This window comes from Dasypus novemcinctus, chromosome 1 (genome assembly GCF_030445035.2).
Source record: "Dasypus novemcinctus isolate mDasNov1 chromosome 1, mDasNov1.1.hap2, whole genome shotgun sequence".
NCBI classification, from domain to species: Eukaryota; Metazoa; Chordata; class Mammalia; order Cingulata; family Dasypodidae; genus Dasypus; species Dasypus novemcinctus.
Genome location: NC_080673.1, coordinates 206,671,927 through 206,695,490, shown reverse-complemented (window position 1 = coordinate 206,695,490; position 23,564 = coordinate 206,671,927). Strand labels below are relative to the sequence as shown.

General features: G+C 55.3%; 1 protein-coding gene and 1 long non-coding RNA gene across 2 annotated transcripts; one reads left to right on the top strand and one right to left on the bottom strand.

Moving 5' to 3' along the window:
- Positions 1–1,268: 1,268 nt before the first annotated feature.
- Positions 1,269–14,190, bottom strand: LOC131279841 (TNFAIP3-interacting protein 2-like). The gene is made up of 7 exons (XM_071213789.1): positions 14,172–14,190; positions 13,566–13,912; positions 4,582–4,884; positions 3,743–3,826; positions 2,643–2,909; positions 2,380–2,499; positions 1,269–1,670 (listed from the first exon to the last, which is right to left on the bottom strand). Exons 1-7 carry the CDS (start codon positions 14,188–14,190, stop codon positions 1,458–1,460), a joined length of 1,353 nt encoding a protein of 450 aa, XP_071069890.1. The 3' UTR covers positions 1,269–1,457.
- A 113-nt stretch (positions 14,191–14,303) lies between these two features.
- On the top strand, positions 14,304–15,422 carry LOC139439688 (uncharacterized). The gene is made up of 2 exons (XR_011649692.1): positions 14,304–14,456; positions 14,665–15,422. It is a non-coding gene; the product is annotated as an uncharacterized lncRNA (long non-coding RNA).
- The last annotated feature ends 8,142 nt before the right edge of the window (positions 15,423–23,564 follow it).

The following is a 23,564-nucleotide window of genomic DNA, read 5'->3' as shown; positions in this document are numbered from 1 at the left end:
GTGGTGCCACCGTCAGTCCTGACATCGAGGACGGTCAGTCCTCCACTTCCACTGTATCAGGATTTTCTTGGCTACTCTAGAGCCTTTCAAGTTCATATAAACTTTAAAGTCAGCGTGTTGCGTTCACAAGCCCGGGATTTTGACTGAGATTACACCCAATCTGTAGATGGCTGGGGAGATCTGACCACTCTCCTGAGTCCTAGCCTGTGAACAGCATTTCTGCGTTTACGCGTGTCCTTCAGTTTCTCCCCGCAATATTTGGAGTTTTTATTATAGAGTTTTTTGCATAGTTTCTGGTAAATTTCTTTTTCTAAGCATTCTGTTTTTCACACCACTCTAAACAGAACTGCTAAAATGTCCTTTTCCAATGAATTCCTACAATTAGAAATACAATGTCTTTTCATGCCTTGACTTTGTATCCTCAGATTCCAAGTAGCCTATTAACTTGTAAGTTCTAATCTTTAAAAAAAGCTTCCTTAGGATTTTCGGCATAAAACCGCCCCCTTCCCAGCTGGCACGACTCCTGCCCCCGCAGGGCCCTGCCAAGGCCTTACCGTGAGCGCCGCTGGCTCTGGTCAGACACGTGTTGTGCGGCGCCGGCCGTGGCGCGCACATCCAGCCCGTTCGCCGTCCTGTAACGAAGACCCGCCGACCCGCCGCGTCCTTCCCGGCACTGGAGCTCATCGGCCGCCGTTTCAGGTTCCAGGCTACGCGCGTGAGATGGCCACCTGGCCCGTCCTTCCTTCCTTGTTGCCCTTTTTCTCAGGTTTTGGCATCGGAATGAGACGGCTACACACACACCTGCCATCCACTCTTGGCTCCCCACCGTGGCCACTGCGAGCACCCGACTTGTCCCCAAATGGGGGCACTGCTGCTGGGTGGGCAACACGCTCCAGGGTGGAGCCCGGGCGGCCCGTGCAGGAGGGGCTGGGGGACACAGGGTCACCCCTGGCTGCTGGCGGGCAGGTGGCACGTGCCACCCAGAGCCAGGGGCTGCCTGGCCTGCCATCCTCACTCCACCCTGGCTGTGCCTAGAGCGGGCAGCAGCCACCCTGCCCCAACCCTGAGGCCTGCCTGCCCTGCTGCGGACGCACTGAGCCGGTGTGCTCCGAGGACCAGCCCTCCGGGATGCCCGAGCAGCCTGGAGTGCAGCCCCGGGGTCAGACGTCGCCCTGACCCCTTCCCTCGCACGGGAGAGAAACCTGCGTGAGGAATCCCGAGGCCTCTCCGGCCCGGGCTGGCGGGAGCACAGACACCGGCCCCAAGCATCTCCGAGGAGTCCGCTTTATTATGCAAACAAAGGGCTGCGCAGAGGTCCCGGTATAGGCGGGCGCGGGGCCCAGCGGCCTTGCTGGCACGGTCGGCGCTGCCACCTCGGGTCCGATGGAGGACGCCGCCCGCTCCAGGGACCCGGGTCGTGGCGCCCGTCCACAGGGCGCTCAGCACCGAGCAGGCGCTCACTGGCAGCACTCGGCCACGTGCCCCAGCAGCTCCTCGCCCTGCTCGTCGCCAAAGCACCGCATGCAGTGCGGACACTGGAGGTCCCCGGGGCGCCCGCCCTCCGCGGGCGGCCTCCAGGCAGGCGCTGCGGACTCCGAGGCTTCAGGCTCCACATGCGTGGGGCTTCCATCCCCTGGGTGCATCCCACGGAGGCCTGGCTCCCCAGAGTCCTGGAAAAGAGGCCCAGGTCAGCCGCGCCCTGCAGAGACCCCTGCCCGCATCCCCTTCTTCCTGTGCCCGGAACCCGTGGTGGAGGACCGATGAACAGGATGGACTGACGTCCTCGCGTCACGTGGGACCCCTGCCTGCAGCGCGTTTCCGGGAGACAGGCTCATGCGCCACTGCGGGGGAGGGGGACCTGGCACACCCCCCCCACCCCACGGCATGAGGGCACAAAGGTGGGCCTGGGCCCTTGGCATGGCCTGCCCTTGGGGGGCCCTCAGCCCCCAGGCTCCCCAAGGCCGGCGGCCGGCCTCCTGCCTGATGCGCCCGGCCACGCCCGCCGTCTGGAGGAGCGGGGGACCCCGGGTTTCTGCGAAGCACTCGAGGCCACCGGGCAGAGGGCTGGCCGCGTGGCGCCGACACGGGGACGCTCCCGGCTGTGCTGACCGGCCTGGCCGCCCTCCAGGCACATGCAGGGCTCAGCCGGAAGGACCAGCCACCACAGCACGGCCGAGGACAGCCCCCAGCACAGCCCCCCTGCCAACACGCCCGCGCCCCACAGGACACCGCTGACCAGGAGGCCCCCCCAGCCCCCAGCCCTCGCGCCACCCTCACCTGGTAGCAGAACGGCGCCTTGGCAGGCTCAGAAAGGCCCGGAACCCCTCAGGAGAGCAAACACCCAAAAAGCTAGGAGAGGGCCCGTGCGCAGGTGCCCACCTGTCCCCTGGCCGCCCACTGCTGCAGGGAGGCCACTTCCTCCTGGAGCTCCTGGATCCTGCTCTGTGCCCGCTCCCGGTCGGCCCGCTCCGACGAGAAGTCGTCCCTGTAGACGAGGACCTGGGGAGGCCAGGCACGTCGGCCCCGCGGCCCGGCACGGCGCCCAGCACGGCACCCAGCACGGCACCCAGTATGGTCCCCACCTGGCACGGCACCCGGCACGGCGGCCCGCCGCCCACCCAGGCCCCCAGCGCTGCACCCACCTGCTGCTCCAGCATCTGCACGCGCTCCAGCGCCGCGTCCCGGGCCCTCCGCACGGCCGCCAGCTCCCGCCTCGCTTCGGCACAGTCGTTCATTTTCTCTTCCAGCTGTCGGTTGAGCCGCGCGATCTCCTTCCTGAGGAGCTCGGGAGGGGAGGCCCCGTCGGGCCCGGGGAGCCCCTGCAGCCCCCCGAGCTGTGCGTGCAGCCCCCGCACGTACTCGTCCCTGCTGGCGTCGTAGCGCTGCCACTTGGCATTGAGGTCCTCCACCTGGGGGCGACACGCAGGGCTCGGCGCAGCCCGGGGCTCCACCGCGGCAGAGCCGAGGCCCCGGGCGCACGACGCGGGGGCCTCTGCCCAGCGGGCGGCGGGAGGCGGCGGCCCCCATGGACGGGCCCAGGTGGCTCATCAGAGCATGACAAGCCTCAGCGCGGGGGAGAGGGGGAGGCTGGACTCAAAACTGAGCAGGTGCTGAGGACGACAGTGGAGGGTCCTCGGAGTTACAGACAGAATTACCCCGGCCCGGCAATTCACCCTAGGGACGCGCCCCGCAGCGGCCTCCAGCCGAGGGAGGGTCAACCCAACGTGGTGCCGACGCGCCAAGGCGCATCGCTCAGCCCTGGAGAGGAACAAAGCCCTGACACCGGGTGTCGCGATGGACCCCGAAGACGGCACAGGGAGCGAAATAAGGCAGACACGACAGACAAACGGCGCCGTCCCGCCGGCAGGAAACCGCCAGGGCACGCCAACTACCCGGGGGCAGATTCAAACGCGGGTCATGGGGGCCGGCCGAGGGCAGCTGAACGGGGGCAGCGTTTCCGGGCGGGTCGCTGCAAAAGGTCTGGGAATCGACAGTGGTGCGGACCCCGACGACGCTGACGGGCAAACCTCGGGCCCACGCGTTCCCGCCCCCGCCGCGCTCACACGGCTCTGCTTGCCGCGACCCCGACGCTCCCTCCAGTGGCACGAGAACTGCTTCCGGGGGGTGGAGGGGGCAGCCCGCCCCCAAGTCCTGGCAGCCACGAGGCCGAGCTCTGGGTCTGGGCAGCAGGCGGGGGCCGCCCGGGAAGCAGCCGCCCGAGCGCAGCCGCGGAGGCACTCACGTGCACGACCTTCTCCCTCAGCAGGCGGTTCTCCTCCTCTAGCTTCTGGACGGCGGCCCGCGCCGCGGCGGCCCCAGCCGCGCCCTGCGGGGACACAAGGACAGCGAGAGTCTCGCGTCACCGCAGGCACAGCGAGCGCGGCCCGGGCCGCAGGGTCTTCAGCACGTCCCAGGCAGCGGGCGGAGGTGCCCGGCAGGCGGGCGCGCCGAGCCCCCACCATCCTCTCCCGCTGCCCCTACCCCGGCAGCCCCAGCCCCCGCTGGCCTCCTCCCTGGTGGGGACCCGGGGCCCACTGAACACGAGGCCCCATCGGGCCACCCACCCGGCCCGTTCCACACGAGACCAGAAGCCGGGCCAGCGCCCAAGCTCGGGCCGCGCGGGCGGCACAAGCCCCGGGCTCGGGCCTGGCCTCCCTCCTGCGGCAGCGCTGCCTCAGCTCCCTCGGCTGCACCTGCGGGCAGCCGCGCCCCCCAGCTGCTCCTGCCTCACTTGGAGCTGCCGGCGCCCATCTCTCCCATCACACTGGATCTTTCTAGAAGAAACCCAGGCTCTGCCGCACAGCTCCCTCCCTCCCCCCCACCCCTCCTACCCCCCAGCTAGAGCAGGGCTAGGATCTGGGAGTGGCCTCCCCACCTCCCCACCTGGCCCACCTGCCCACCTGCCCACCTCCCTCACCTCCCCACCTCCCCACCTCCCCACCTGCCCACCTCCCTCACCTCCCCACCTCCCCACCTCCCCACCTCCCTCACCTCCCCACCTCCCCACCTGCCCACCTCCTCACCTCCCCACCTCCCCACCTCCCTCACCTCCCCACCTCCCCACCTCCCCACCTGGCCCACCTCGCCCGGCCCCTCCTCAGGCCCCGCCGGCGCCCGCCGCTCCTCCAGAGAGCGCGCCAGGTGCTGGCACATGCGGGCCGTGGCGGCCAGCGCCCTGCGCAGCTGGTGCGCCTCGTCAGCCAGCGAGCGGCACAGCACGTGGCCGGCCGCCCGGGCGCGCTCCTTCTCGGCCAGGCTCCGCCGCAGGGCCGCCACCTCCAGGGCGGCCGCCTCGGGGGTCTGCGCCTCGGGCCGCGGCTGGCTCAGCAGCTCCTGCAGCTCCCGCTCGCTCTGCTCCAGGCGCGCGTTAAGTTGCCCGATCTCCTAAGCAGAAGGCAGAACACCCAGTCAGAGGCAGCACAGGGCCCGGGGCCAAAGCCGCGCCAGGGGGCGCCCCGCGTCGGACGCACCCACCGTGGAGGCCATGACGTGGACTCCAGCCTTACGATGTTCCCTCCCAAACGCCACCGAAAACTTCACTGTCATGAACAAGATCACAATTCCAGGTTTAAGTGTGGCAATTCCAACACTTGTGGAAAAAAGGGGTGGAAATCCCACCCCAGTTATTTTTTTAACTTTTAACTTTATTTTTGACAGTTTTAGATTACAGAAAATTATAGATCAAAACATCAGGGATTCCCGTATAGGCCCCCTCCCCCCATTTTCCCTTCTTTTTTTTTTTTTTTTTAAGATTTATTTATTTATTTAATTCCCCCCCCTCCCCTGGTTGTCTGTTCTTGTGTCTATTTGTTGCGTCTTGTTTCTTTGTCTGCTTTTGTTTCTTTGTCCGCTTCTGTGTTCTCAGCGGCACAGGAAGTGTGGGCGGCGCCATTCCTGGGCAGGCTGCTCTTTCTTTTCACGCTGGGCGGCTCTCCTCACGGGCGCACTCCTTGCGCGTGGGGCTCCCCCACGCGGGGGACACCCTTGCGTGGCACGGCACTCCTTGCGCGCATCAGCACTGCGCATGGCCAGCTCCCACACGGGTCAAGGAGGCCCGGGGGTTTGAACCGCGGACCTCCCATATGGTAGACGGACGCCCTAACCACTGGGCCAAAGTCCGTTTCCCTCTCCCTTCTTGATAACATCTTTTGTTCGTGTGGTCAGTTTGTTAGAAGCGATGAGCACACATCCAAGCACTGCCACCAACCGAGATCTGTATTTCCACTATGACCGACACTTACCGCCGCCCAATCACTTCTACAAAAAGAGGGAAAACTCCTTAAACAACTGAGGTGTTTCACCCTGGCCCTGGATGTGCAATCCACCGCGGTCAGAGGCCTGGGCAGGGCCCCTGCCCGGGGGGGGGTGGGGGGGGGGGGGGGGGGGGGGGGGGGGGGGGGATCCGCAGGGGGGAAAGAGGGGGCGCCGCACACTCGACCTGAGGAGGTGCGGCCGGCAGGAACCCAGAACCTTCTGGTCAGGGCTAGGCCGGGCCGCCGACGGAGCCCGTGACTTTTTAAAGCATAAAACACGTGCCTGGTGAGCAAAAATCCAAATATTCAGAAAGGGGAGAAACGGAAATAAGCTCCCACATCGCTTCCCAGGGGCAGCGGCCTCCGCCCTCAGTCCAGGGACTGTGCCCTCCCGGGCTCGACCGAGGCCCGCGCGCCGCCCCCGCGCCGCCCCGCGCCGCCCCCCGCCTCTCCGGGCTTCTGCTCCCGCCTCGGCGGCCGGGAGGGCGCCTCCTTCCTCTGCCCTCTCCTGTTCACGGAAGGCCCAGCAGGAGGGCGCAGCGCGGGCTGCGGCGCCTCCACAAAGGCCCATCACGAGCCAAGCATCGGGCCCCGCCACGGTCCCTCGGAATCCAAGCGGGAGAGGGCCCCGCACCCACAGGATGCTGAGCTCAAAACCAATTTCTTTTGGGATCCACCAAATTCACGCCGTCACCTGTGGCTTGCGTCTCCTCCACAGTGAACGCGACTCCGCAGAGGAGAGACCTGCCTCGCTCTCTCTCACCCTGCCCTGCTGTTTTTGCTGTCTCTGTTTCTCCTGCTGTGCTTCACCTTGACTCTCCCCTTCGTCTCTTATTGCATCTTTCTGCGTGACTCTCTTGCACAGGAACTGGCTCACCGCGCGGGCTCTGGCTCTCCACGCGGGCTCTGGCCCTCCGTGCGCACGCACGCGGGCACCACTTTCTCTTCTTTTTCACCAGGAGGCCCAGGCATCGACCCTGGGTCCTCCTACGTGGCAGGCGGAGGCCCCACACCTGAGCCACGTCCGCCTGCCCGCTCTGAGCCGTGGCCTCGCGCTCCACCCCTCAGCTGCAGGTTCCCCAACACGCCTCCTGCCGACAGGCACTGCAGCTGCCCCCAGGCTCCCGTCACAAAAACGCGCACTCCTCCACCTGTGGGCACGCTGCCAGGGGCCCCAGAGCCTCGATTCCTGGAAGGGGCAGGCCCGGGGCTGTGTTTGAGGCTGGAGCTAAGAAATGCCGGGAGCTCAGGGACAGGAGCGGACACCAGCCGCCCCGCCACCCCGGCCCACCCCACCGCACCTCTCACGCTGCGCGGCCGCGGAAGGAGACGCAGCCGTCGGCTCCAGGAGAGGGGGGAGGCCCCCAGGAGCCTGGGGCTCCCTCCGCGCAGGCGTCTTGCATTCATATTTGTATTCGAGGAGTTGTGGGCTTACAGCACCGTCAGGCATAAAACACAGGATCCCCGTGTGCCGTCAGCATTAACACTCTGCACCGGCGCAGCTTGTCACACCAACAAGCGCACGATTAACACCCTGTCCCGGCGCAGCTTGTCACACTGACGAGCGCTCGATTAACACCCCGCACCGGCGCAGCTTGTCACACTGACGAGCACAACGATTAACACCCTGCACCGGTACAGGTTGTCAACACTGACGAGCGCAACGATTAACACCCTGCACCGGCGCAGCTTGTCACACTGACGAGCGCACGATTAACACCCTCCTGCACCGGCGCAGCTTGTCACACTGACGAGCGCACGATTAACACCCCGCGCCGGTACAGGTTGTCACACTGACGAGCGCACGATTAACACCCCGCACCGGCACAGGTTGTCACTCTGACGAGCGCACGATTAACACCCTGCACTGGTACAGCTTGTCACACTGACGAGCGCACGATTAACACCCTGCACCGGTACAGGTTGTCACACTGACGAGCGCACGATTAACACCCTGCACCGGCGCAGCTTGTCACACTGACGAGCGCACGATTAACACCCTGCACCGGCGCAGCTTGTCACACTGACGAGCGCACGATTAACACCCCTCACCGGCGCAGCTTGTCACACTGACGAGCACACGATTAACACCCTGCACCGGTACAGGTTGTCACACTGATGAGCGCACGATTAACACCCTGCACCGGCGCAGCTTGTCACACTGACGAGCGCACGATTAACACCCCGCACCGGCGCAGCTTGTCACACTGACGAGCGCACGATTAACACCCTGCACCGGTACAGGTTGTCACACTGACGAGCGCACGATTAACACCCTGCACCGGCGCAGCTTGTCACACTGACGAGCGCCCGCTTTATAAATGGACCGTTAAGGATGGGCCCTGCTCTAGCTTAGGGTTCCCTGTTCATGCTGGGCAGGCCGTACGTATATTTTGTTTGAATAATATTCCAAGTTATGGGATTGCTACCTGGGAGACTGATCCAAGCTGGAGAGCGATTTTGAAATCAGGAGCAACGAGTGACCCCGCCATCCACGGCAGTCGACCGAGGGCTGGGGCTCGCTCCTTGGCACTGTGCCAGCGGGAGAGCTCCTCGGGCTTCCTGTCACTTTGGCATCTGTGTCTTGGCAGCACGCCAGTGCCACCAGCCTCCCCTCAGGTTGCTGAGGCTACACCTGGGGCGCCAGAGACGAGATGCCCCGGGAGGGCTGGCCGGGCCTTGCTAGTCCCTCCTCCCACCCTCCTCGGCTTCGCTCTAGAGCAGATGAAAGAGGACAGCAGAAGCCCCATCGTGAGGACCATGCGGCATCAGCCTCAAGAGGGGCTGGTGTGGGCCGGCACCCACACGGGGCCGGGGGCGAGAGCCGGGCCAGGGGAGAGCAGCCCCTGGCCCCAGCGGTGGCGTACGGGAAGCTCCTGGGGCATCCCAGCCCGTCCCACGGGCAGGAAGTGAGCAGCGGTCCCAGAACCCTGGGAGACGGCTGGAGGGTCAGAGCACCGGGAGCACACGGACCCCAGTACAAGGCCGCCGGGGGCCACTTGGCTGCCGCCCTGGCCCGGCCCTCCCAGCCCAGTCGCACGGCCTGGGGGCGGCCAGCGCAGGTCCCGGCACAAAGCGCAGCACGGCCCTTAAGAGCAAGGTCGTGTGGGGGCTGTCTCTCCCCACCCACCCGGGGCTGCCCAGCCGGCCACGAGTCCCCGCTTCCCTGGCCTAACGTGGCCACAGCGGGCGAGTGGCGGGGCTGCAGGGAAGCACCGCGAGGGCAAGCGGCCCACGCCGCGCGGGAGTGCACGTTGAGGCGGACACCGGAGTTTCCTGGGTCCGGGGACTGTAGCTGTTTGACGTGGTTATAAATTCCAAAAACAGATACTGGATTCTGTTTGTGATCTGGTCTGTATCTGGGACTTTGACTGAGCCACGTCATTAGGGTGTTGAGTCCCTGCCCCTTGGTGGGTGGGGACTCACAGATACAAGGCATGGCAGAGGACAGAGTGGAGGGTTTTTAATGTTGGAGTTTGATGGTGGAGCCTTAAGCTGGTGCCCCAAGAAGCTCACAGAGGAAAGAGAAGCCAGCCCTGGGAAGGAACCCTGAATCCAGAGAGAAGCAAGACTCTGGGAGGGAGGAACCCAGGAAGCCTGAGCCCTCGCAGCCGTCGGCAGCCGTCTTGCTCCAACACGTGGAAATAGACTTTGGTGAGGAAAGTAACGTATGCTTTATGGCCTGGTATCTGTAAGCTCCTCCCCCAAAGAAATGCCCTTTATAAAGACCAACCATTTCTGGTATTTTGCGTCAGCGCCCCTCTGGCTGACTAATACAGGGACCCCGTGCACTTGGGGGAATTCTGAGCACCGCGTGCACGGCCAGCGCAAGACAAGCAGAAGAGGCCTGAGGAGACCGTCAGCGGCCGCAGGGGACAGCCACACGCTGCCAGGGCGGCCACGTGCTGAGGACAGCGGTGGCGGGAGCCAGCTGGCCAGCACCAGCAGAGGCCAAGTTTCCCTGCGCTCCTGGCCTTAAAGGAAATCTGTGCCAAAACTAGCTGAACACAAGCCAAAGGAGCTGAGAGTTCAGTGACCCGGACGACAAGAAACAGACTTTGCAAAAATAGCTTGGGAAAAAGTCACTAAACAAATTGACTGATACCGCCTACAATTTAAAAAAAAAAAAAAAAAAAAGGCATACCCTGGGGAAGTGGAGAATGTGATTAAACACACTGAAATATTTAAATGTCCAGATTTCAGCAAAAAATCACAAGGCACACAGAGAAACAGGAAAGGATGACCCACTCGAAGGCACAAACTAAAGCCACAGAAACGTCCTGAGGAAGCCCAGATCTGCAGTAAGTAATCAAAGACAAGTCAACTACGTACTAGAAGTTCTAGCCAGAGCAATTTGGGATGAAAACAAAAAAAGGCATCCAAATTGGAAAAGAAGTAAAACTTATTAGAGCTAATAAACAAATCTAGCAAAGTTGTAGAGTTCAAGATCAACACCTAAAATCAGCTGTTTCCACACCCCAGCAATGAACAGCTGTTAGGAACACAATTCCATTTATAAAAGCATCTCGAAGATAAAATCTCTAAAGATAAATTTAGCCCAGGAAGTGAAAGACATATATGCTGAAGACTACACAACATTGCCGATAGAAATTAAAGAAGACCTAAATAAATGGCAGGACAGTCCAGGTCCGTGGATGAGGAGACAATGTTGTTAAGGTCAATACCACCCAAAGAAAACCACAAAACTCAACCCAGCGAGCGGATGTGGCTCAAATGGTTAAGTAATCGCGCATATAAAGACTTTTCCTTTGAAACTGAACAAAAATATGTTAATGTTACAAGATATTAATAGCAGGCAAAAATATAACCAAAGCAATACTGCATAGTAATATATTAATAATCTTCTATTAAGGATAAAAAAAGGAAATATACTAAGTGAAAGACACTAAACAAATAGGTACTACATATGATTTGACTGAGTCTACAAACTATAAATACAAATTAGAATCAGAAGAGCTAACTGTTTAGCAGCGAAAGAATAAGGGATTGAGAAATAGATTATTAAGGGTTAGAATTTTTTTGTGTTTTTTTTAATTATTATTGGAATAGTGAAAATACTATAATATTGATTGAAGACATGAAAACAGAACTCTGTAATTATACCAAATACCACTGACTGTACACTCTGGATGGACTGTATGTTTTATGACTCTGTATCAATAAGATCAATTAAAACAAAAAGAAATGGCCAATAAACACATGAAAAAATGTTCAATACCATTAGTCATTAAGGAAAGGCAAATCAAACCACCATGAGTTACGACTTCATACTCACTATGATGGCTATTTAAAAGAATATAAACAGGGCGGCAGACCTGGCCCAGTGGTTAGAGCGTCCGCCTACCACATGGGAGGTCCGCGGTTCAAACCCCAGGCCTCCTTGACCCGTGTGGAGCTGGCCCATGCGCAGTGCTGACGCGTACAAGGAGTGCTGTGCCATGCAGGGGTGTCCCTGCGTAGGGGAGCCCCACACACAAGGAGTGCACCCCGTAAGGAGAGCCGCCCAGGGCGAAAGAAAGTGCAGCCTGCCCAGGAATGGTGCCACACACAGGGAGAGCTGACACAGCAAGATGATGCAACAAAAAGAAACAGATTCCCGTGCCGCTGACCACAACAGAAGCGGACAAAGAAGATGCAGCAAATAGACACAAAGAACAGACAACCAAGGTGGGGGGCAAAGGGGAGAAAAATAAATCTTTAAAAAATAAATATATAAAAGGATGTAAATATGTAAAGGGAAGTGGATATGGCTCAAATGAAATGATAAGGCCTCCGCCTGGGTTCCATCCCTGCGGCCTCCTGGTGAAAAGGAAAAGAGAGTGCACTTGCACGTGAGCCAGTGTCCGTGTGGCGAGCCGAGTGCCCTTGTGAATGCCTGCACAGTGAGCCAGTGCCTGTGCAGTGAGCCAGTGCCTGTGCAAGAGTGAGTGCCCGCATGGTGAGCCAGTGCCTGCTCAAGTGAGTCACACATCAAGATGACAACACAACAAAAGAGAGATGAAGGGAAGAGTCAAGGTGAAGCATAGCAGAGACCAGGAACTGAGTTGGCACACCTGACAGGGAACCTCTCTCCACATCAGAGGTCCTCAGGATCAAATCCCAGTGAATCCTGGAGAAAGACTAGAAGAGAAGACAAAAAGAGAAACATACATAAGATCACACAGCGAATGGACACAGACAGCAAGAACAGCAGGGCAGGGGTGAGGAAGAGAAAAAAAAAAAAGTAAAATAGAGTGGGTGTAGCATGGTAGTTGAGCAACTGCTTCCCATGTACAAGGGCCAGGGTTCAACCTCTGGTACCTACTAAAATAAATAAATGAATAAAGGTAAAATAAATACTGGTGAAGACGTGCATGTACTAGAACGTTCACACTGCTGGTGGGAATGGAAAATGGTGCAACCACTGTGGAACACTGTAGCAGTTCCTCGGAGTGTCAGGCAGAATTACGGCATAACCCAGCAATTCCACTTCTAGATACATACCCAAAAGAACTGAAAGCAGGGACTCAAAACAGATTTTTGTACACCAGTGTTCATGACAGCATTATTCGAATTTGCTAAAAGGTGGAAGCCACCCAAGTGTCCAAGACAGATGACTGGACGAACAACGAGGCGTAAGGTCTGGGCGCACACAGGCGTAGTAGCCAGGCCTAAAGGGGAATCGGGTGCTGACACCAACAACGTGGACGCACCCCACTGTTCCCTGGGGCGGCTGACTGCGTGGGGACCTCTGCCAAGGGCGCCTCCAGAGCGTGTGCGGGGTGCAAGCCTGCAGCGAGTACGGCGCCGCCCCAACGTACGTTTTCTCTTCATGTTAAGATTGCTCCAGTCGGCGCCAGGAAGAAAAGCGGCCGCGGCCCACGGGACAAGCTGGGGCTCCCCAGGCAGCACCCACTAGGGCGGCTCAGAGCAGTCCCAAATTTAATTCCACGACCATCTCGGGCCTCGTGACCCCGTGGCGCAGGCGCAGCCGCGCTCCTCGCGCGCCCCTGGCACCAGCCTGCGCCATCCGCACACCCTCGTGCCAGCTTCCACCCTCTCCCCGTTTTACAGACGGGTAAACCGAGGCTCGCGGGGGAGGCGCCGGCTCCCGCCTCTCCCGGGGTGATGTCTCAGCCTCCTCTCCGCCGGGGCACGGGGCAGCAGGCGGGGCGCACGGCTCCCCCCACGCCCCCGGGGACCCCGGGAAACAGCCAGTGGGCGACGCGAGGACTCACCAGGCCCCGGGCCTCCGGATCTCAACCCGGAGCGGGAGACGCCCCCGTGACACTGCCACGGCAGGGGCGGCCGAAGGGGGCACACACCGCCCCTCGGGGGCCCGGCTGGCCCAGCGCCCGAGGGCCCGCGACCCCGCCTGACTGGCCTCGCCCCCGAGTGTGGCAGCGCGGCCCGCCCGGGAACCCCCGCTGCCCGCGCCGCCCCCGCGGAGCCCCGCCGGGAGTCTCGGGGAGCCCCCGCGCAGCCTCCCTGGGCCCTCCCCCGCCCGGCCGGCCCCGGGGGGCGCCCACGTGCGCGCAGAGCCCACGGGCGGCCCCACGGGCGGCCCCACGAGCGGCCCCACGAGGGCTGCGGAGCTTCCCCAGGCGAGGGGCGCAGCCCTCGCAGCCCCGCACTCGGGGCGCCCCGGCCACACCCGCCCCGGAGCCGGGCCCGGGCCGCGGCAGGGGCGGGGGGCTGGGGCGGGGGAGGGGCCGCGAGGGCCAGGCCGCACCCCCGCACCCCGGGCCCGGCCCCGCACACGCCCGCACGCCCCTGAGGCGCGGAAGCCCCTGCCGGCGCCGCCGCCCTCACCTGGCGCAGCGCCGCCGCGCCGTCGCCGCCCTCCTGCCGCCGCAGCTGCTCCCGGGAGCGCGCCACCTGCTCCAGCAGCGCGTCCACCAGCGACGGCGCCGCCTCCGCCTCGAGCGCCGCCAGGCGGGCCTGCAGGCGGGCCACCAGCGCGTCCCGGGCGGCCAGCTGGGCCTGCAGGCGCCGCAGCCGCTGCCCGGCCTCGTGGTACAGGCCGCAGAGCGCGGCGGCCGCCGAGCGCGGGCCCTCCTCCCGCCCGCCCGGGGCCCCCCGACGCCATGGCTGCGGCCCGGGAATTTCCGCCCCGCGCCGCCCGGCGCCGCCCGGCGCCGCCCGCGGGCTTTCCGGAACTTTTCCCGGCGCGCCCCGCCCCGCGGCCCCGCCCCGCGGCCCCGCCCCGCGGCCCCGGCCCCGCCCCGCGGCCCCGCCCCGCGGCCCCGCCCGCGCCCAGAGGCCCCGCCCCCGGCCCCGCCCGCGCGTGCCAGGCCTCGCCCACGAGCGGCGGTCCCGCCCCCAGCCTCGTCCGTGCCCGGAAGCCCCGCCTCCAGTCAGCTCGCGCGTGCCCGGCCCCGCCCATGAGCGACGGTCCCGCCCCTGCCCCGCCCTTACCCAGTAGCCCCGGCCCCATCCTCGCCGCGCCCAGAAGCCCCGCCCGCAGTCAGCTCGCGCGTGCCCGGCCCCGCCCCCGAGCGGTGGCCCCGCCCCCAGGCCGCGGCCCCGCCCCGCCGCGGAGGCTGCTGGGTGAGCAGAGGGTCTCCCGGGCTCCCTGCCGCGGCGGGGGCTCGAGGGGCCGAGGCGCCCGGCGGGTGGAGGGGCGGGAGAGAGACGACGGCGCCTTGGCCCCGAGCGTGGCTGCAGCAGACGTGCGGGAGCGGCGGCGCGGGCGGCCCGGAGGTCCGGGGGCGGCCCTCCCAGCCGGCGCCCGCCCTCCTGAGGGGCCGCGGGGCCGCGGTTGTTCCCTCTCTCAGAGCAGGCGCTTCCCGTCGCGTGTCCCAGACAGCGCAGGGCAGCCTTTCCCGGGCTCCGCGCGCGGGAGGGACGCCGGGGGCGGCCGAACCCCTTCCTGCAGGCCTGGCCCGGTCTCAGAGCTGCTTACCCGCAGGGCACGGGACCTGAGCGTGCGCAGAAAGACCGTCGTCCCCCGGCGACCCCAGAGACCCCGGGACGGACGTCACCTTCCTCGGAACCGCGATGAGGGCGGGGAGGCTGCGGAAGCAGACCAACTGCAAGAGGCCCTTCCAGAAGGAGGACGTGGCCTAAAATCCACTCGCCGTGCGTGGGCAGCTTTGTAGTCACCCGTTTGTGTTACCAGACTTTATCTAGTTCTTGGCTGTGCTGCAGAAAGGAATTTCTAGAGCACGCGGGGCGAGTTAGGCCAGGAATTTATTCAGGCAGGGAGGGACGAGAAATGGGAGAAAATAACAGAGCAGGGGCCCCAGGTAGAGAGGACGGAGCTGAAAAGTGATCAAGAGGGCTGCTTTACAGGCTACAGTTTCCCGTTATAGATTATAAATGCCAGGGTTCATTTGCGGGGCCACATGGCAGAGGAAAATGGCAGAAGGGCGCGCAGAGGGAAGCACCGGTCCGCAGGCGAGAGAGGGCTAAGGCCCTTTGAGCTGATTATCCCATGCTTTTTGCAAAGGGCAGGGGAGGGGTATCAAGCTGTTTACCGCTTTGATTGCTTATTTCTCTCATCCGTCTCCCAGGAGGGCCCGATGATAACGTCCTTGGGAATATCCCGGGCTTCTCCTGGCTTCCAGAGGAAGTCTTTGTTCTGAGGGGCAGAATCTTGGGAAGGGTCTTCCAGCAGCCATCGTGGGGGTTGCTGATGTCCACGAGGACTCCCTGCCAGGGTCCAGCTCCATCTATTAATTCCCTGTCTTACTGGCCGGCTTCATTCGGACAAGGCCAAGTCACCCTGCCACCCCTCCTCCCATTCCCATAGTCTCCCTCAGCGCGCCGCCGCCCTGGAGACAGAGCGACCCGCAGCGCCCGTCTCCCTACCCGCTGGCCTGGCAGTACAGCTCTCTTCTCAGAATCCGATGTCATCGTATTGGCCTCTGCATGTGGGCAGCAAGCCCTTGCTGACAACAGCATGCCTGCCCCCGTGTGCACGCCCCTCCTCACCTACAGCCATGGAGAACGGGTGCCTTTTCCCCTTGATGTCCCCCACAGCCGAGCTGGGGCTGAGCTGGTGAACATCTTGTCCAACCTCAACTAATTGCAAATCAGACAAGGCTATAAGCAAAGCCGGACGCAGCCAGGTGGTTATGGCACAGACGGTGGTGGGGGGCAGACCTGGCTCCGCTGTGGAAGGCTCTGGAATATACGCATGGTAGATGGGTCTTCTCAAAGAACCAGCATTTGGTTTTGTTGATTTTCTCTATGTTATTTGTTCTCAGTTTCATTTATTTCTGCTCTGTTATTTTTTTCCTTCTGCTTGCTTTGAGATTGGTTGGCTGTTCTTTTTCCAGTTTCTCTAGTTGTTCAGTTAGATCTTTGATTTTAGCTCTTTCTTCTTTTTTAACATAGGCATTTAGAGGTATAAATTTCCCTCTCAGCACTGCCTTCACTGTATCCCATAAGGTTTTTGGTGGGATTTTTTTTAGGTTTTAAAACTTTATTTACATATTCTAAAAATTGTGCATTACAGTCATTAAAATCATTTGAACAACAAAAAAATGGCACTCTGATTAAACTGCGTTATACAGCCTGTAGGACAACTTGGACCAGCTTTTGCTTTTACCCTAGATTTCAGTCGTCCTTCGCCAACATGCAAGTTCTTTTCCTTCCCTGCCAGTCAGACAGGCAGATGCGGAGGCGGCACAGGCTTCCTCGTCAGGAGCTCTCGGTTCTTCGATGTGGAAAGGGGCAGCACGGGCAGCGCACTTGGCCCAGTGGTTAGGGCGTCCGCCTACCACATGGGAGGTCCATGGTTCAAACCCCGGGCCTCCTTGACCCGTGTGGAGCTGGCCCATGTGCAGTGCTGATGCGTGTAAGGAGTGCCGCACCACGCAGGGGTGTCCCCCGTGTAGAGGAGCCCCACGCACAGGGAGTGCATCCCATAAGGAGAGACACCAGCGCAAAAGAAAGTGCAGCCTGCCCAATAATGGTGCCGCACACATGGAGAGCTGACACAGCAAGATGACGCAACAAAAAGAAACACAGATTCCTGGTGCTGCTGCTAAGGATAGAAGCGGTCACAGAAGAACATGCAGTGAATGAACACAGAGAGCAGACAACAGGGGAGTGGGGAAGGGGAGATAAATAAATCAATAAATAAATCTTTAAAAAAATACATTAGAGGCACATGACAGCAGACGAATTGTTCGAAGACAGAGTTAGTGATTTCGAGGACAGAACATCTGAACTGGAAAAGACAGGAGAACAGAAAGAGAAAAGAATGGAAAAAATGGAAAAGAGGCTCTGGGACATGCGTTGTCAGTGTCCCAGGAGGAGAAGACAGTGGAAAAGGAGCAGAAAGAATATTTGAGGAAATATTGACTGAAAACTTCCCAACCCTTACAAAAGACATAAATATCAATATCCAAGAAGGACAACACACCCCAAACAGAATAAATCCAGATAGACCTACTCTGAGACACCTGCTATTGAGAATGACAAATATCAGAGCTAAGAGAGGATTCTGAAAGCATCAAGAGAAAAGCAAAGCATCACATGCAGGGGAACCTCAAGAAGATTAAGTGCCAATCTCTCATCAGAATCCACGAGGCGAGAAGAAAGTGGTATGATGTATTTAAGGTACTGAAAGAGAAAAACTGCCAGTCAAGGATTCTGTATCCATGGAAACTGTCCTTCAAAAAGGAGGGTGAGTAAAGTCTTCACAGCAAATGGAAACCAGGAGAGTATGTTACCAAAAGACCACATTTACAAGAGATACTAAAGAGAGTGCTGCAGCCTGAAAGGAAAAAACAAGGGTGAGAGACTTGAAGAGGCATGTAGAAATGAAGATTATTGGGAAGGATAAATTAAAGGGTAAAAAGACAGATAATGGTGAGATACAACAACACAAAGCCAATGGATGAACTAGATGAAGTAAATAATGCCTTTACAGTAATAACATTAAGTGTTAATGGATTGAATTTCCCAATCAAAACACATAGACAACAATGAAAAAAGACGTAGACTAGTGGAGTGGGTGTAGCTCAATGGTCGAGTGCCTTCTTCCGATGTGCAAGGTCCCCAGATTCAATCCCTGGTCCCTCCTGAAAAAAAGGAGAGAGATGGACAGAATGGATTAAAAAAATACAAGCCTTCTATACACTGTCTACAATACACTCACCTCAGACATAAGGCCACAACCAGGTTGAAAGTGAAAGGTTGGAAAAAGATATTCCACATGAATTGCAACCAAAAAGGATCTGGGAGTAGCGATACTGATATCAGACAAAATATGTTTTAAATGCAAAACTCTTATAAGGGATGAAGAAGGTCATTATATATTAATAAAAAGGATACTTCATCAAGAAGAAATGACTATAATAAATATCTATGCACTTGACTTGGGTGCCCCAAGATACATGAGGCATACACTGGCAAAACTGAAGGGAGAAATAGAAGTCTCTACAGTAATAGTTGAGAATTTCAATACACCACTCTTGGCATTGGATAGAACATCTGGACAGAGGATAAAGAAACAGCTTAAATAATATGATAAATGAACCAGACCTAACAGACATTTAATGAACATTGCACCCCAAAACAGCTGGATATACTTTCTTTTCAAGAGCTCATGGATCCTTCTCCAGGATAGACGATATATTGGGTCATAAGAAAAGTCTCAATAAATTTAAAAAGATTGAAGTTATACAAAACACTTTCTCTGATCATGACAGAATGAAGCTGGAATTCAATAATGGGTACAAAAAGGGAAAATTCATAACCCTATGGAGATTAAACAACATACTCCTTTTTAAAAGCAGTTTTATTGAGATGTATTCATATACCATAGGATCTACCCAATGTATACAATCAATGACTTTTAGTATAATCACAGTGTTGTGCATTCATCACCACAAAAAATTTTAGAACAGTTTCATTACTCCAAAAAGAAAACCTCCACACCCCTTAGCAGTCACCTCTTAATCCTCTATCATTTCCCAGCCCTAATAACAGCTAATCTAATTTCATCTTATAACTTGATTTATATTTACATTTTATATTAATAGAATCAAACAACATGTAGTACTTAAAATATATATATTGATGCATATTAATAGAGCATACAATTCATCCAAAGTGTACAATGAACGATATTTGGTATAATCACATAGTTGTGCATCCATCACTTCAATCATTATTAGAAATTTTCATTCTTTGAATAATAATAATAATAAATGAAAACAAACAAGAAAATTCTTCATCTCTCAATCTCTCTATGCTGGCCCTGCTGTATATAGCTATATTTCTGGCTATTCTTGAACAATTATTTATTTATTTATTTATTAATCAGTTTTGTAGAGATATACTCACATGCCATATGATCTATCCGAAGTATATCATCAATGACCTTTAGTATAATCACAGTGTTATGCATTCATAACAATAAAAAATTTTAGAACAATTTCATTACTCCAAAAAGAAAACCTCTACACCCCTTAGCAGTCCTTCCTCAGCTCTGCATAACCACTAATATCTAATGTCATCTTTATAAACTGATTTATATTTACATTTTATATAAATGGAATCATACAACATATAGTACTTTGTCTCTGGTTTCTTTCACTTAGCACAATGTTTTTTTTTAATTTATTGAAGTATAGCACTCATAAATAAACATACATAAACAATAAATGTAGAGTAATAATTGTGGACTTACAAAGCAAACATACATAACATCATACAGGGCTCTCTTACCTCACCCTACCACCAATACCTTGCATTATTGTGAAACATTTTTAACTAATGATTAAAGAGCATCCTCAAAATACTACTAACCAAAGTATTTTCCCCCACCCACCCTATTATTATTATTATTATTATATCACTTATACATGAACATTCATAAATAATAAGTGCACAGTAAAAGTTGTGAACTCACAAAGCAAACATGCATAACATCATACAGGGGTCCCATACATTAACCCTCCACCAACGCCTTGCATCGTTGTGAGACATTTGTTACAAATTATGAAAGAATTTCAACAAAATCTTATTGCTGGGAAGCAGATGTGGCTCAACTGATTGAGCGTCCGCCTACCACATGGGAAGTCCAGGGTTCAAACCCAGGGCCTCCTGACCCGTGTGGTGAGCTGGCCCACATGCAGTGCTACTGAATTTAAGGAGTGCCGTGCCACGCAGGGGTGTCCCCCGCATAGGGGAAAAGCCCCATGTGCAAGGAGTGCACCCCGCAAGGAGAGCCGCCCCATGCAAAAAAAGCTCCCAGGAATGGCGCCGCACACACGGAGAGCTGACACAGCAAGATGACACAACGAAAAGAGTCACAGATTCCCAGTCCGCAAACAAGAATGCAAGAAGACACAGAAGAATGCACAACAAATGGACACAGAGAGCAGACAATGGGGGGCGAGGAAGGGGAGAGAAATAAATAAAATAAATCTTTTTAAAAATTCCTTTTTAAAATAATTTTAAAAATTTTTATTGCTAACTATAGTCCTTATCTTACATTTGGTGTATTTTTCCCCAACCCACCCTATTATTATTTATAAATATATGTTTATGAGAGAATTTGTAAATTTATAAAACAATCCTGCATATGTGCAGAATTCCCATACAAAACCCCTTTGTCAACACACCACACTGTGATGGGACATTTGTTACAGATTATGAGATAATATCAGATTATTACCAGGTCCATAGCGTACATTTGGCACCCTTTTTCCATACTCCCCCATTATCAACACAGTACCTCTTTGGCATAGATGCGTGAATGTTACATTATTACTATTAACCACAGTCCATAGGTCACTCCAGTTGTATTTTCCCCATGTCTCTCCATATTCCCACTCTTAAATAGATGTATTTCCGCTGTAGCTCACAAAGGACACTCTTGCATCTGTGCAATCAACAATTCTCATCTACCTCTGGGTTTACTGTGCTATTCAGTTCCTAGATTATTCTCTAGCTTTCTGTCAATTGGCATTTACATCCCTAGACTACCATTTTCAGCCACATCCCCATTTACAAACCAGCTGTTACTCACTATAAAGTGTCACCATCAACTCTGTACATTTCTACACTTTTACAGTAAAACTAATTAAAACTTCTACATACATTAAACATTAGTAGTCTATCTCAGTCCTCTCTTATATTCTTTAAGAATTCATCACCTACCCTCAGGTCTTGAAGATATTTTCCTACATTTTCTTCTAGAAGCTTTATGGTTCTTGCTTTCATACTTGGGTTTTCAATCCATTTTGAGTTAAATTTTGGATAAGGTGTGAGAATAGGGGTCCTCGTTCCTTCTTTTGGCTATGGATATCCAGTTCTCTCAGCAGCACTTGTTGAACGGACTGTTCTGCCCCAGCTGGGTGGGTTTGACAGGCTAGTCAAAAATCACTTGACCATACACGTGAGGGTCTGTTTCTGAACCACCAATTTGGTTCCTTTGGTCTGCGTGTCTGTCTTTATGCCAGTACCATGCTGTTTTTACCACTGCAGCTAGGTAGTGTGATTTAAAATCTGGAAGTGTGAGTTCTCCAACTTCACTTTTCCTTTTTAAGATGTTTTTGGCTAATCAGGACCCCTTACCCTTCCAAAGAAATTTGATAATCATGTTTCCCATTTATTTTTAAAATGCTGGTGGAATTTTTTCGGGATTGCATTGAATCTGTATATCAATTTGAGTAGAAATGACATCTTAATGATATTTAGTCTTCCAATCCATGAGCAGGGAATGTTCTTCCAATTATTTAGGTCCTTTTTAAATGTCTTTTAACATTGAGTTGTAGTTTTCTGAATACAAGTGCTTTACATCATTGGTAAGTTTATTCCTAAATATTTGAGTTTTATCAGTCATATTTTATTCTTGCCACTCTTTGGACACTTTACTTTTATTGATATAATCTTCATTTCTAGACTCTCCTCCAGGCCTCTCTCTCCTGTCTTTTCTTTTCAGGTTGTGGCACACCCTTTAGTATTTCCTGAAAATCTGGTCTCTTGCTTAGAAATTCTCCCAGTTTCTGTTTATTTGTGAATATTCTAATCTCACCCTCATTTTTTTTTAAGATTTATTTTTATTTCTCTCCCCTTACCCCCCGCCCGCCCCATAGTCTGCTCTCTCTGTCCATTCACTGAGTGTTTTTCTGTGTCCACTTGCATTCTTGTCAGCAGCACCTGGAATCTGTGTCTCTTTTTGTTGCATCATCTTGCTGTGTCAGCTCTCCATGTGTGTTGCACCACTCTTGGGAAGGCTGTGCTTTTTTCATGCTGTGTGGCTCTCCTTGCAGGGCGCACTATTTGTATGTGGGGCACCCCAATGCAGGAGGCACCCCTGCGTGGCACGGCACTACCTGCATGCAGCACCACTGCTTGTGGGCCAGCTCAAGGGCCAGGAGGCCCTGGGTACCGAACCCGGGACCTCCTATAAGCTAGGCAGATGCTCTGTCAGTTGAACCACATCCGCTTCCTTCACCCTCAGTTTTGAAAGACAGTCTTGCTGGATATAAGATTCTTGACCAGAAGTTTTTCTCTTGTAGTATCTTTGTCTTCTTGCCTCCATAGTTTCTGGTGAAAAATCAGCCTTTAATTTTATTGGGTATCCCTTATATGTTATGCATTGCTTTTCTCTTGCTGTTCTCAGAATTCTCTCTTTGTCTTTGGCATTTGACATTCTGATGAGTATGTGTCTTGGAGTTGGTCATTTCGGATTTTTTTTGGATGGGAGCACGTTGTGCTTCTTGGACATGGATATCTATGTCCTTCAATAGGGTTGGGGGAAACGGACTTGGCCCAGTGGTTAGGGCGCCCGTCTACCACATGGGAGGTCCGCGGTTCAAACCCTGGGCCTCCTTGACCCATGTGGAGCTGGCCCATGCGCAGTGCTGATGCACACAAGGAGTGCCCTGCCACGCAGGGGTGTCCCCCGCATAGGGGAGCCCCACGTGCAAGGAGTGTGCCCCGTAAGGAGAGCCACCCAGCGCGAAAGAAAGTGCAGCCTGCCCAGGAATGGCACCGCCCACACTTCCTGTGCCGCTGACGTCAACAGAAGCGGACAAAGAAACAAGACACAGCAAATAGACACAGAGAACAGACAACCGAGGGAGGGGGGGAATTAAATAAATAAATAAATCTTTAAAAAAAAAATAGGGTTGGGAAATTTTCTATCATTATCTCTTCAAATATTCCTTCTGCCCCTTTTCCCTTCTCTTCTACTTCTGGGACACCCATGACATGTATGTTTGCATGCCTTTTGCTGTCATTTGTTTCCCTGAGATCTTGTTCAATTTTTTCCATTCTTTCATTCACCTATTCTTTTGTATGTTCACTTTTAGAGGCCATTTCTTCAAGCTCACCAATCCTTTCTTCTGCCTCTTCAAATCTGCTATTATTTGATTCCAATGTTTTTTTAATTTCATTTTTTGCACCTTTCATTCCCATAAGATCTGCTACTTTTCTATGTATGCTTTCAAATTCTTCTTTGTGCTCATCCAGTGTCTTCTTAATATCCTTAATCTCTTTAGCCATCTCATTGAATTTATTAAGGAGATTTGTTTAAACATTTCTGACTAGTTGTCTCAACTCCTTTATGTCATCTGGAGGCTTATCTTGTTCCTTTAACTGGACCATAGCTTCCTGTTTCTGGTGTGAATTGTGAATTTTTTTTGGTGTCTTGGCACCTGGATTACTAGAGTATTTATTCTGGGTGCAGTTTTTCTTTTTAGATTAGGGTTTCCTGCCCTTTCTCCCTTGCTGGTTGTGCAGTAGGAGCCAAGCATGTAGTTGGTGCTGTAAGCTGTGGAGGCTCAAGCTGCCCTCATTGCCCAGAGACCAATGAAGTGTCTCTTGACTTTCTTCTTTGCC